General features: G+C 37.2%; 1 protein-coding gene across 22 annotated transcripts in view; it reads left to right on the top strand.

The window, feature by feature from the left end:
• The window catches only part of BAZ2B (bromodomain adjacent to zinc finger domain 2B), a 372,986-nt gene that overhangs the window by 258,658 nt on the left and 102,094 nt on the right, over positions 1-12,234 (top strand). For all 22 annotated transcript variants that reach the window (XM_053655131.1, XM_053655133.1, XM_053655132.1 and 19 more), the window contains 2 exons: positions 7,719-7,922; positions 8,502-8,897. In XM_053655131.1, the coding sequence (XP_053511106.1) occupies positions 7,719-7,922; positions 8,502-8,897 (600 nt within the window). The remainder of the gene's footprint in view (positions 1-7,718; positions 7,923-8,501; positions 8,898-12,234) is intronic.

Genomic DNA, 12,234 nt, shown 5'->3' with positions numbered 1-12,234 from the left:
GCTATTCTGTAACAACCAATTTATGCTTAATTCCTTCACCTTTTTCACCTCTCTCCTCTAACTCCCTTCCCATCTGGCCAACATCAAATAGTTCTCTGTATCTGTGGGTCTGGTTTTTTCCTGTTTGTTAGTTTATATTGATTTTTAGTTTGAATTATTGATAGGTATGTATTTATCGACATTTTGTTGTTCATTTTTTATCCTTTTAAAAAACTTTTCTTCTTTTTGAAGAAAACCTTTTAACATTTCACGTAACAAATCATGTAATACCGATTTGCTTCACTAGTCCTCTTGGGCAGTTTGAAAAAATGTTCTTCAGCTAATTTTGATAATCCTTCCTGGGGGGTACAGTTACATAGCTTTATACTACTCATTGAAAATCATTGATTAAGCCCAGTTTCCCAAAATATTCATTTTGCATGTATATTTAGAATAAAGGTAGATGCTTTGTTTTTTAAGATTTCATTTATTTTTAGGGAGAGGGGAAGGTAGGGAGAAAAGGAGAGGAACATCCATGTGAGAGAGAAACATCAGTTGGTTGCCTCTTGCATCCCCCCAGTGCGGGGCTGGCCCACAACCTGGGTATGCGCTCTGACTGGGAATCAAACCAAGGACCTTTTGGTTTACCAAGGACACCCAACCCCCTGAGCCACACCAGTCAGGGCAGAATAAAGTTAGATATTTTAAATTAAACAAAATAAGTCACAAATTAAAATACACAAATGTACAGCTTGTTGAGAAAAAAAATAAAACAATTCAAGGTTGGGTGAGTTCCACTACTGCCGCCGTGTAAAGGATTGTTACCACAGCAGCCAAAACAATCTTTTAAAGACATAAGTGGTTTCTGGATTTTAAAACCTCTTATGTTATTACTTCCTCTAACAGTTTCCTATCCCACTTGGAATAGTTTCCTTGCCATGGCCAACAAGACCCGGTATGATAAGACCCCCCCAGTCCATCTGTCCGTATGAGCTATGTCCCTGGTTCCCGGGGCCACGTAGCTGGCATAGTTGGCCTCTCCTTTGCACATATCAGACTCATTTCCTTTGCTGTTTCCCGTCTTGGAGGGTTTTTCTCTTGTTCGCCATTCAGGTCTCAGCGGAGAAAGATCTTGCCTGACAACTGCATCTGAATCTTTATCTCACCCAGCCCCCTAACACACTGTCTCTCCAGTTACCCTGTTTTGGTTTTGGTGTTCCTCTCTAAAAACACTTATTTGTATTGTTTGTTGACACTCTGCACCCACATATCCCACTAGACCAGGTTGCTGTCTCTTTGCCACGCCCCTTTATTCCCAGAGACTCGAACTACTATACTGGGTATAGAAAGCCTTACATGTGTTTATTTTGTTATTGGAAGAAATAAGTAGTCAGTGAAATGAAAGTTCAAAGCAAGGGTTCAGAAATGCTTTCCCAGATTGGGTGGGGGAGGGTGGTTGAATAAGCCCTTCTTTGATCATTTTTTGATGAACCTAAGACTTGTTTTTAAAATGTTTGAATGACATAAAAGAGACACACTACCTAATTATCTACAAATAGAAAAGAACTACCTATACACACACACACACACACACACACACACACACACACACAGCAACTAAGGAGATGAAATTGATGATATTGATACCCATTTTCCTTCTTGTTTTTTTCCCTAATGCCTGAACTTGTCTGCTTACATCTCACTCTTTTTAATGGGTTCTAAATTTGTTATTTTGCCCCAGTTGGGTTGCTCAGTTAGTTGGAATGTTGTCGTGTACAGCAAAAGGGTTGTGGGTTTGTGCCCTGATTAGGGAACATACTAGGTTGTGGGTTTGATTCCGAGTCCGGGCATATGTGGGAGGCACCAGTAGATGTCTGTCTGTCTGTCTGTCTGTCTCTCTTTCTCTGCCCCTCTTCGCTCTCCCTTCCTCCCTCCTTCTCTCCTTCTCTCCCTCTCTGTCTCTCCATCTGTCTCTAAAATCGGTACAGCATATCCCCAGGTGAGGATTTAAAAAAAAGAATTAAATTTGTTACTTTATAAAAGCACAGACTTTTGCACACTGTCACAGCATGCTATGTAAACCCACCTGCATCCGAATCACATTAAGGGCTTGTTAATGCAGTTCCCTGTGTGCCGTTTGTAATTGGGACCCAGGAATATGCTGGTTGCAGCGAGTTTTGCAAGTGAATACCATGCACCATAAGCTTTGGGATCTGCACTTTTAAACCCCTTTCTTGTGGAGTGCAGGCCCCTCTTTACATAAAATCTACACAGATTACTTGGGCATTAGCATAGGAGTTTATTTCTCCCTGTTAAATCACTATGGCTCCCTCATTTCTTTCCTTTCATAGCTAGCCCCTACTGAAACCAAAAATGATACATTCAGTTTAGATTCCCAATGATTTTCATAGTCTTGCTATTAGGGCTTAAAAACCGACAACAGATTTTGATTGCAGGGATGGAGATGTTTCTCTAACAAATGGTAGGTTTAATATTACTGTATTACTCTTCTTTCCCTTTAATGACTACCTTGGTTCCTCACCACTCTTGTTTTGCTGTGAGTGGAGATAGCTCAGGGAATGATGGTCACTGTTAGCTTATTGAAGGTGTGTCTTTGGAGGAAACATTACAGTCACTAGTTTGGAGCAGTTAACACAGTACCATAAAAGCAGAATAAACAGCAGGAGTGACTCTCCTCAATGCATTTTATTGAATTTGAATCAAATTTCAGAAGGTACAAAACAAAAAGTGTAGATTTGCAATCTATGACTATGGCTTAAACCTGGCCCCCTGTTGAAGAGATGTATTAGTGTCTCATTCCCCGTGCTCAGTAGTCATGAACTGCCCTATCCCCCAGGACCAGAGCTTTCATGATTCATTGGTTCCGTAATTTATCACCTCTTCTGTATTTGGTCTTTATCTGTCAACAACCACTATTGAAATGTTCTTAAGTAACTTTGGATTGTATGGAATCTTATTATTCTGCCATTTCAATATTTCTCCCATCAGTCTTCCTATTGTCGGAATTTTATTGTTTATAGGTATTTTTCACTGTTGTATAGGTAGTTATAATTCATCTCATGGTTTTTCCTGTTTTTATCCACTACTATTGTCTATTCTTTAAACCCCAAACTTTCCTTCTGTGTGACCTACTGTCCCTTTCTACCAGCTTTGGATTTCCTTTTTCCTATAGAATCTTAAATGTTCCACAAATTAACATATCTCTCTTTATCATATTTTTCTTTTTGATGTAAATTTTTTTGCTCTGGCTGGCATAGCTCAGTGGATTGAGTGCAGGCTGTAAGCCAAAGGGTTGCTGGTTCGATTCCTAGTCAGGGCACATGCCTGGGTTGCGGGCCAGGTCCCCAGTGGGGGCCACACGAGAGGCGACCACACATTGATGTTTCTCTCTCTCTCTTTCTCCTTCCCTTCCCCTCCCTAAAACTAATTAAATAAATATCTTTTTTTTAATCAAAATTTTGACTAATTAAAATACCCAGTAACCCTTTGCTACCTCTCTTCTCTATAGCACTTACTACTGTATGGAATTATTTGCTCTTGTATTAATCATGTCTACTCTGCCATCACCACCACTAACACCACTAGAGTATAACCTTTTTTAATATATATATATTTAATTTATTTTAAGTGTTGTTGAAGTTCAGTTTTCTATCTTTTACTCCCATCCCAGTCCACCCACCCACCCCAGTTTTTGTCCATGTGTCCTTTATAGTTGTTCCTGTAAACCCTTCCCCTCTTCCCCTGAAATTTCCTCCCCTCTGCCCTCTGGTCACTGTCAGCCTGTTCTCTATTTCAGTGTCTTTGGTGATATTTTGCTTGCTCGTTTGTTTTGTTGATTAGGTTCCTGTTAAAGGTGAGATCATATGGTATTTGTCTTTCAACGCCTGGCTTATTTCACTCAGCATAATGTTTTCCGATTCCATCTATGATGTTGCAAAGGGTAGGAGCTTCTTTCTTTCAGCTGCATAGAATTCTGTTGTGTAAATGTACCATAGTTTTTCGATCCATTCATTTACGGATAGGCATCTAAGTTGCTACCAACAGGTAGCTATTGTAAATTAATTGTGCTGCTGTGAACACGGGGGTGCACGGGTTCTTTTGGATTGATGTTTCAGGGTTCTTAGGATCTAATTCTAGCAGTGTAATTTCTGGGTCAAAAGGCAGATCCATTTTTAGCTTTCTTAGAAAATTCCATACTATTTTCCATAGTGGTTGTACCAGTCTGCAATCCCACCAACAGTGAACTAGGGTCCCCTTTTCTCCACAACCTCTCCAACACTTGTTGTTTGTCGCTTTGTTTATGATGGCCATTCTGACTGGTGTAAGGTGGTATCTCATTGTGGTTTTAATTTGCGTATCTCTAATAGCTAGTGATATTGAGCATCTTTTCATGTGTCTCTGGATCCTCTGTATGTCGTCCTTGGAGAAGTCTCTGTTCAAGTCCTTTGACCACCTTTTAATTGGGTTGCTTGTTTTCTTAGGGTGGAGTTGTGTAAGTTCTTTATATATTTTGGAGATTAAATCCTTGTCTGAGGTATCGTTGGCAAATATGTTTTCCCATACATTTGGTTCTGTTTTTATTTTAATACTATTTTCTTTAGCCATGCAGAAGCCTTTTATTTTGATGAGATCCCATTTGTTTATTCTTTCCTTTATATTCCTTGCTCTAGGGGACATACAGTAAAATGTTGCTGCATGAAATATCTGAGATTTTCCTGCCAATGTTCTCCTCTAGGACTTTAATGGGGTCACGTCTTCTATTTAAATCTTTTATCCACCTTGAATTTATTTTTGTGTATGGTGTAAGTTCGTGCTCAAGTTTCATTTTTTTGCATGTAGCTGTCCAGTTCTCCCAACACCATGTGTTGTAGAGGCTATTTTTACTCCATTTTATGTTGCTGCCCCCTTTGCAGAATGTTAATTGACCATAGAGATTTGGGTTTATTTCTGGGCTCTCTGTTCTGTTCCACGGGTTTATGTGCCTGTTTTTATGCCAGTACTAGGCCGTTTTGATAACAGTGGCCTTGTAATACAGTTTGGTATCAGGCATTGTGATCCCTCCTACTTTGTTCTTCTTTCTCAAAATTGCAGCAGCTATTGGGGGTTGTTTATGGTTCCATATAAATTTTTGAAGTGTTTGTTATATGTCTGTGAAATATGCCATTGCTACTTTAATAGGTATCGCATTGAATCTGTATATTGCTTTGGGTAGTATGGACATTTTGATGATGTTAATTCTTTCAGTCCATGAACACGGTATATGTTTCCATTTGTTTGTTTCTTCCTTGATTTCTTTCTTCAGTGTTGTGTAGTTTTCTGCATACAGGTCTTTTACCTCCTTGGTTAGGTTTATTTCTAGGTATTTTATTTTTGTTTTTGCTATATCGAATGAGATTTTTTTCTTGATTTGTGCTTCCGCTGTTTCATTGTTGCTATACAAAAATGCCTTTGATTTCTGGATATTGACTTTGTATCCCGCTGTTTTGCCAAATTCATTTATTAGGTCACGCAGTTTTTTGGTGGAGTCTATAGGATTTTTTATATGCAATGAATGTCATGTCACCTGCAAACAGTGACAGTTTTTTTTTTCCTTCTTTCCAGTTTGTATGCCTTTTATTTCTTTTTCTTGTTCGATCTATGTGGCTAATCCTTCCAATACTATATTGAATAGAAGTGGTGAAAATGGACAACCTTGTCTTGTTCCTGATCTTAGTGGAAAAGGTTTTCATTTTTGCCCGTTGAGTATGATGTCGGCTCTAGGTCTCTCACATATGGCCTTTATTACGTTGAGGATTGCTTCCATTCCCACTTTTCTGAGTGTTTTTGTCATAAATGGGTGCTATACCTTATCAGATGCTTTTTCCTCTTCTGTTGATATGATCATGTGATTTTTGTCTTTGCTTTTGTTTATGTGATGTATTACATTTACTGATTTTCTAATATTAAACCATCCTTGCATCCCTGGGATGAATCCCACTTGGTCATGGTGTATGATCTTTTTAATGTATTGTTGGATGTGGTTTGCCAATATTTTGTTGAGGATTTTAGTGTCTATGTTCATCAGCAATAGTGGCCTGAAGTTTTCTTTCTTTGTTGTATCTTTATCTGGTTTTGGGATTAGGATGATGCTGGCTTTAGAAAAAGAGTTTGGGAGTCTTCCATCATTTTGGACTTTTTGGAGTAGTCTGTGAAGGATAGGGGTAAGCCCTTCCTTAAATTTTTTGTAGAATTTTCCTGTGAAACCACCTGGTCCAGGGCTTTTGTGTGTTGGGAGTTTTTTGATTACTGCTTCGATTTCATCTGCTGTTATTGGTCTGTTCAGGCTTTCTGCTTCTTCACTGAGTTTTGAAAGATTACATTTTTCCAGAAATTTGTCCATTTCACGTAGGTTTTCAATTTTTTTTTCATACAGTTCTTCATAGTACTTTCTTACAGTCCTTTGTATTTCTGTGGCGTCAGTTGTAATCTCTCCTCTTTCATTTCTGATTGTGTTTATTTGGGTCCTGTCTCTTTTTTCTTGATGAGTCTGCTTAAAGGCTTGTCTATTTTGTTTATCTTCTCAAAGAACCAACTCCTGGATTCATTGATCCTTAGAATTGTGCTTTTCTTCTCTATCTTATTTAATTCTGCTCTGATCTTGGTTATTTCCTTCCTTCTACTTGCTCTGGGCTGTCTTTGTTGTTGTTCCTCAAGTTCTTGTAGGGGTAGGGTTAGGTTGTTTGTTTGAAATGTTTCTTTTTTTAGATAGGCCTGTATCACTATGAACTTCCCTCTCAGGACTGCCTTTGCTGTGTCCCATAAGTTTTGGGTTGTTGTGAGTTCATTTTTGTTTGTTTCCAGAAACTTTTTGATTTCTTCCTTAATTTCATTCTTGACCCATTCATTGTTTAATAGCATGCCATTCAATCTCCATGATTTTGAGTGTTTCGGTTTTTTCCCCTTGGGGTTGGTTTCTAGTTTCAGTCCCTTGTGATCAGAGAAAATGCTTGGTATGATTTCAATTTTCTTGAATTTGTTGAGGCTTGTTTGGTGTCCTATCATGTGGTCTATCTTTGAAAATGTTCTATGTGCATTTGAAAAGAATGTATATTTAGCTTCTTTGGGATAAAGGACTCTCTATATATATCAGTTAAGTCCATTTCATCTAGGACATTGTTCAATGCCACAATATCTTTGTTGATATTTTTTTTGGAAGATCTGTCCATTGTTGACAGTGGAGTGTTAAAATCCCTAACTATAATTGTGTTGCTGTCAATGAGTATAAGCTTTTTGAAGGCAAAATGTCTTAGGCATCATTGTAGTCCAGCACCAACAAAGATGTATTTGGCCTGTTAAATGTATTATAGATAGTTGATTATTGACTCACTATCTGATGAAGAAATCTAAAGCTAAATATAGAACTTTGATGTATGTAACCCTTATAATTGGAATTATTATTCTGAAAATTACTTTTTGTATTTTGCAGTACACTATATTGAGGCTTTCAGTACTCTGTACATGTCATAGCTTGTATATTTCATTGGAAACTTCCTGTTACCTAAGTTAATTTGATTAGTTTGTTGAATAATTACCCTTAGAACATGTGGCTTTCCCCTGTTTCCTAAAATGACATGTTGAAATTGAAAATATCATTTGAAAATTAAAAGAGCTTACCTCTTAGTGAAACCTGAATTTTTTTCCCAAATTAAAGTGTTGCTAAAAATCTTGTCTTTATCCAGAAACCAAGGAAGGAAGCTATAGAAAGTTCTAGCAACAGTGATAGTGATTCAGGCACGTCATCAGACACTTCAAGTGAAGGCATTAGTAGTAGTGATTCAGATGACCTAGAAGATGAAGAAGAAGAGGAAGATCAAAGTATTGAAGAAAGTGAAGATGATGATTCTGGTTCAGAGAGTGAAGCACAACATAAAAGTAACAACCAGGTATAAATAGTTCCGTTGGCAGTATCCACACATTAATCATTTTTTTTGGACTAACTTGTTTATCCTGACACTCAAAGTCTATAAAGTTTAAATTTAATTGTTGCATTTAGTTCTTACTTTTGCAAAAGAAGGAGTATCAAGTGGAGAAACATTTTATTTTTTTAAATTTTTTATTGATTATGCTGTTACAGTTGTTCTAGTCCCCCTTTCATTCCCCTCCACCCTACCCCCCCATCCCCACCATTACCCCCCCTTTAGTTTATGACCATGTGTCTCAAGTCCTTTAGATTCTATGTTTCCCATGCTTCTTGACCCCCCTTCTATTTTCTATCTCTATGCTACTTATTTTCTGTACCTTCTCCCCCCGTCTCCTCCTCCCACTCCCCTGTTGCTAACCCTCCTTGAGATCTTCATTTCTATGTTTAAGTGGAGAAACATTTTAAAAAAGACTTTTAGTGTGTATCTCTTGAGCTTTATATATCATAAATCTCAAGGAAAACTTGAAAGTTCCTTTTATCTTGCTTGGTGGGTTTTTTTTTAATAGATGTTAAATTGTTGCCTTTTAACTTTTATTTACAGGTGCTATTACATGGTATTTCAGACCCAAAAGCAGATGGACAGAAAGCAACTGAAAAAGCCCAGGAAAAAAGAATACACCAGCCATTACCTCTTGTGTCTGAATCCCAGACTCACTCATCATTCCAATCCCAGCAGAAGCAGCCTCAGGTTTTGTCACAGCAGCTTCCATTTATTTTCCAAAGCTCTCAGGCAAAGGAGGAATCTGTGAACAAACACACAAGTGTAATACAGTCTACGGGATTGGTGTCCAATGTGAAACCTTTATCTTTGGTAAATCAAGCCAAAAAGGAAACTTACACGAAACTCATAGTTCCTTCTCCTGATGTACTTAAAGCAGGGAATAAAAATACCTCTGAAGAATCTAGTTCTTTGGCCAGTGAATTGCGATCTAAACGGGTGAGTTAAAAATTATTTATTGAAGAATTTTGTTATTAGAAAAAAAAGCTTTCATATAGTACTATAATATGCAGGTTTAAATTACTTTTATTTTTTTAAGCCACCAAGAATTAAAATGCATATTCAGCAGACTAAACTTCTCTGATTTTATATTTACATGTAGATCTGGTTAATATATATTTTGGCAACACAATCATGTTATTCTTCCTCTGATTTAATGATTTATCAGTAAGGGGAGAAGTATGTTTGAGGATGTACTTCACAATTACTTTTGTTTAAAATTCATTGTCCTTTTTTCTAATATCAATACAGGTTTAAAGAAATGGATTCTTGAGTAATTTACCTGTGTAGTTCTATAATTTAGCAATTTCAAATGTAAAAATATTTTATAAAGACTTATTTTCCTTTGCCATACTTAGTGAATTATGAAATACAAGATATTTTAAGTAACTTTCATTTACATGAACACCAGGACCACTCATCAGAGACAGTTTTTCAACTTGATTTTCTTACTATTGATTTTATATTACTATATAGCCTATATCCATATGTTCAGCAGAATCCTAGTGATTAAATGATCAGTACTTTTTATCCTAGAATGAGCGGAGAGGAAAAATATGTGTTTGAACACAGTATCCTGTCTTTTGGTTACAAAAATTATTATTACACATGCTAAATATTAACCAACACTGATAGAGCACTGACTGTTTGCTAGGCATTGTTTTAAGTGTTGAACCTGCATTTACTCATTGGATACTAATATCTGTTAGTGCGTGAGTGTTATTATGATCATTAAAAGGTGATAAAATTGAGATACATAAACTTTAACTCTGCTAAGGTCACACTGCTAGTTAGTCAGAGAACTACAATTCAAACCCAGGAGTATGGAACTAGAGTGCCTTTTCATAACCACTATGATATTCTGCCTTTCTTTAAAAGGTCACAGTGTTCTAGTCCATTAACTCTTACTTTACTGTGACTACTTTAAGAACAGGGTCAAAGAAAAATGGCTTGAACAAATCAGACTTTTTTAAGAATCTAAATGACTAGTTCTCAAATGTAAGTATACATTAGAATCGCCTGAGAAACTTAAATATGAAATTTCACCCCAGAACAATTAAGTCAGTATCTCATGTGTCGAGACTAAGGTGTTGCGTGTCTAAAATGCTTCCCAGGTGATTCAAAAGTACAGCCAGATTTGGGAACCACTGGTCTAAATGGAATGACCGATGGTATCATAATATCATGCAAGTATGTAGTGCACTGTTCAGTCTTAAGATGGTATTATTACTGACGTCATATTACTGACTCTTCATGAGTAAATTAAGCAGATGAAAAATTACACTTTGGGGGCTATTTAAATTTTTTTTCATTTTCAAGTCATTTTTATTTTTCAAAATACAATTAACATGCATTATTTTATTATTTTAGGTGTACACTCCAGTGAATAGACATTATATACCTTACTAAATGGTCATCCCAATAAATCTCGCACCCTGTGACTTACAGAGTTATTGGAATATTATTGACTCTATTCCCTATTCTGTACTTTACATCACTATGGCTATTCTGTAACAACCAGTGTTTACTTCTTAATCCCTTCACCTTTTTCACATTTCCCCACAACCACCTCCCATATGGCAGTTGTCAAAATGTCCTCTGTATCTGTGAGTCTGTTTCTGTTCTGCTTGTTCATCTGTTTTGTTTTTTAGATTCAGTTGTTGATAGATACATATTTATTGTAATTTATTTTTTATATTTGTTATCTTTAAACTTTTTTTCCTCCTTGAATAAGACCCTTTAACATTTCATGTCATACTGGTTTGGTGGTGATAAGTTCTTTAGCTTTTCTTGTCTGGGAAGATCTTTATATGGCCTTTGATTCTAAATGGTACCTTTGTTGGGTATAGTAATCTTGGTTGTAGGTCCTTGTTTTGCATGACTCTGAATATTTCATGTCATTCCTTTCTGGCCTGCAAAGTTTTTGTTGAGACATCAGCTGACAGTCTTTGTGTGTGTGTGTGTGTGTGTGTGTGTGTGTGTGCGCGCACGCACGCATACGCTCACTCGGTCCTGGAAGTACAGCAATCAATACCAGGTTGATGTGTGGAATGGACCATAATTCCAAAAATCCATTGATCTTAGCCAAAGGCCAAGAAGCAATCAGCTGATGGCCTTACAGGAGCTTCCTTGTAGGTAATGCTTTTCCTCTTGCTGTTTTTAAGATTCTCTCTTTTTCTTTATCCCTTTTCATTTTTAATATGATATGTTTTAGTATGGGCCTCTTTGGATTCATTTTTATTGGGACTCTCTATGCTTCCTGGACTCAAACATCTCTTTCCTTCACCAAGTTAAGGAAGTTTTCTGTCATTTTGTCAAGTACAGTTTCTATTTTTTTTTGCATTCTCTCTTTTCCTTCCTGCACCCCCATGATACAAATGTTGATATGCTTGAAGTTGTCCCAGAAGCTCCTTATACTATCCTCATTGTTTTAGGTTGTTTTTTCTTTTTGCTGTTCTGATTGGGTGTTTTTTGCTTCCTTATATCTCAAAATGAGTAATTCTTGGCTTCATCTACTGTGCTGTCGATTCCCTGTAAATAATTCTTCATTTCAGTTAGTGTATCCTTCATTTTTGACTGGCCGTTTTTTATGTTTTTGAGGTTCTCACTAAGTTCATTGAACATCCTTATAAGCAGTTTTTTTTCAAAATTTAATTATTGTTCAAATACAGTTTTCTGTCTTTTACTCCCATCCCAGCCCCCCCCCTGAGTGCTCCCCACCTCCCTCCCATTTCCACCCCCCTTAGTTGTTGTCCATGTGTCCTTTATACTAGTTCCTGTAAATCCTTCCCCTTTTTCCCCTGAAATTCCTTCCCCTCTCCCCTCTGGTCATTGTCCCCCTGTTCTCTATTTCAGTATCTTTGTTTTTATTTTGTCTTATAAGCAGTGTTTTAAACTCTGCTTGTAACAGATTGCTTGTCTTCATTTTGTGTAGTTCTTTTTCTGGAGTTTTATTGTTATTACATTTGGGACATGTTTCTTTACTTCTAATTCTTGCATCCTCCCTGAGTTTGTTCCTGTGTATTAGGTAGAGCTGCTAAATCTCCCAGGCTTGGTAGCATGACTTAATGTGGTAGGTATTCCAGTGGCACAGCCTCCCCATCATCGAAGCTGGGCACTCATGGTGCACCCCTTGTGTGGGCTATGTACACCTTCCTGTTGTAGATTCACCTTGATTGCTGTTGTCACATCAGTGGGAGGGATTTATCCCCAGGTAAATTAGCTGTAAGGAATGGCTATGACCATTGACCTCTGACCATGGTAGAGGATGAGCTAT

Source organism: Artibeus jamaicensis, unplaced genomic scaffold, assembly GCF_021234435.1.
Source record: "Artibeus jamaicensis isolate MK-2021 breed Jamaican fruit bat unplaced genomic scaffold, CSHL_Jam_final contig_936, whole genome shotgun sequence".
Taxonomy (NCBI): Eukaryota; Metazoa; Chordata; class Mammalia; order Chiroptera; family Phyllostomidae; genus Artibeus; species Artibeus jamaicensis.
Note: the sequence above shows the minus strand (reverse complement) of the source record. Positions and strands in the feature narration are given on the sequence as shown.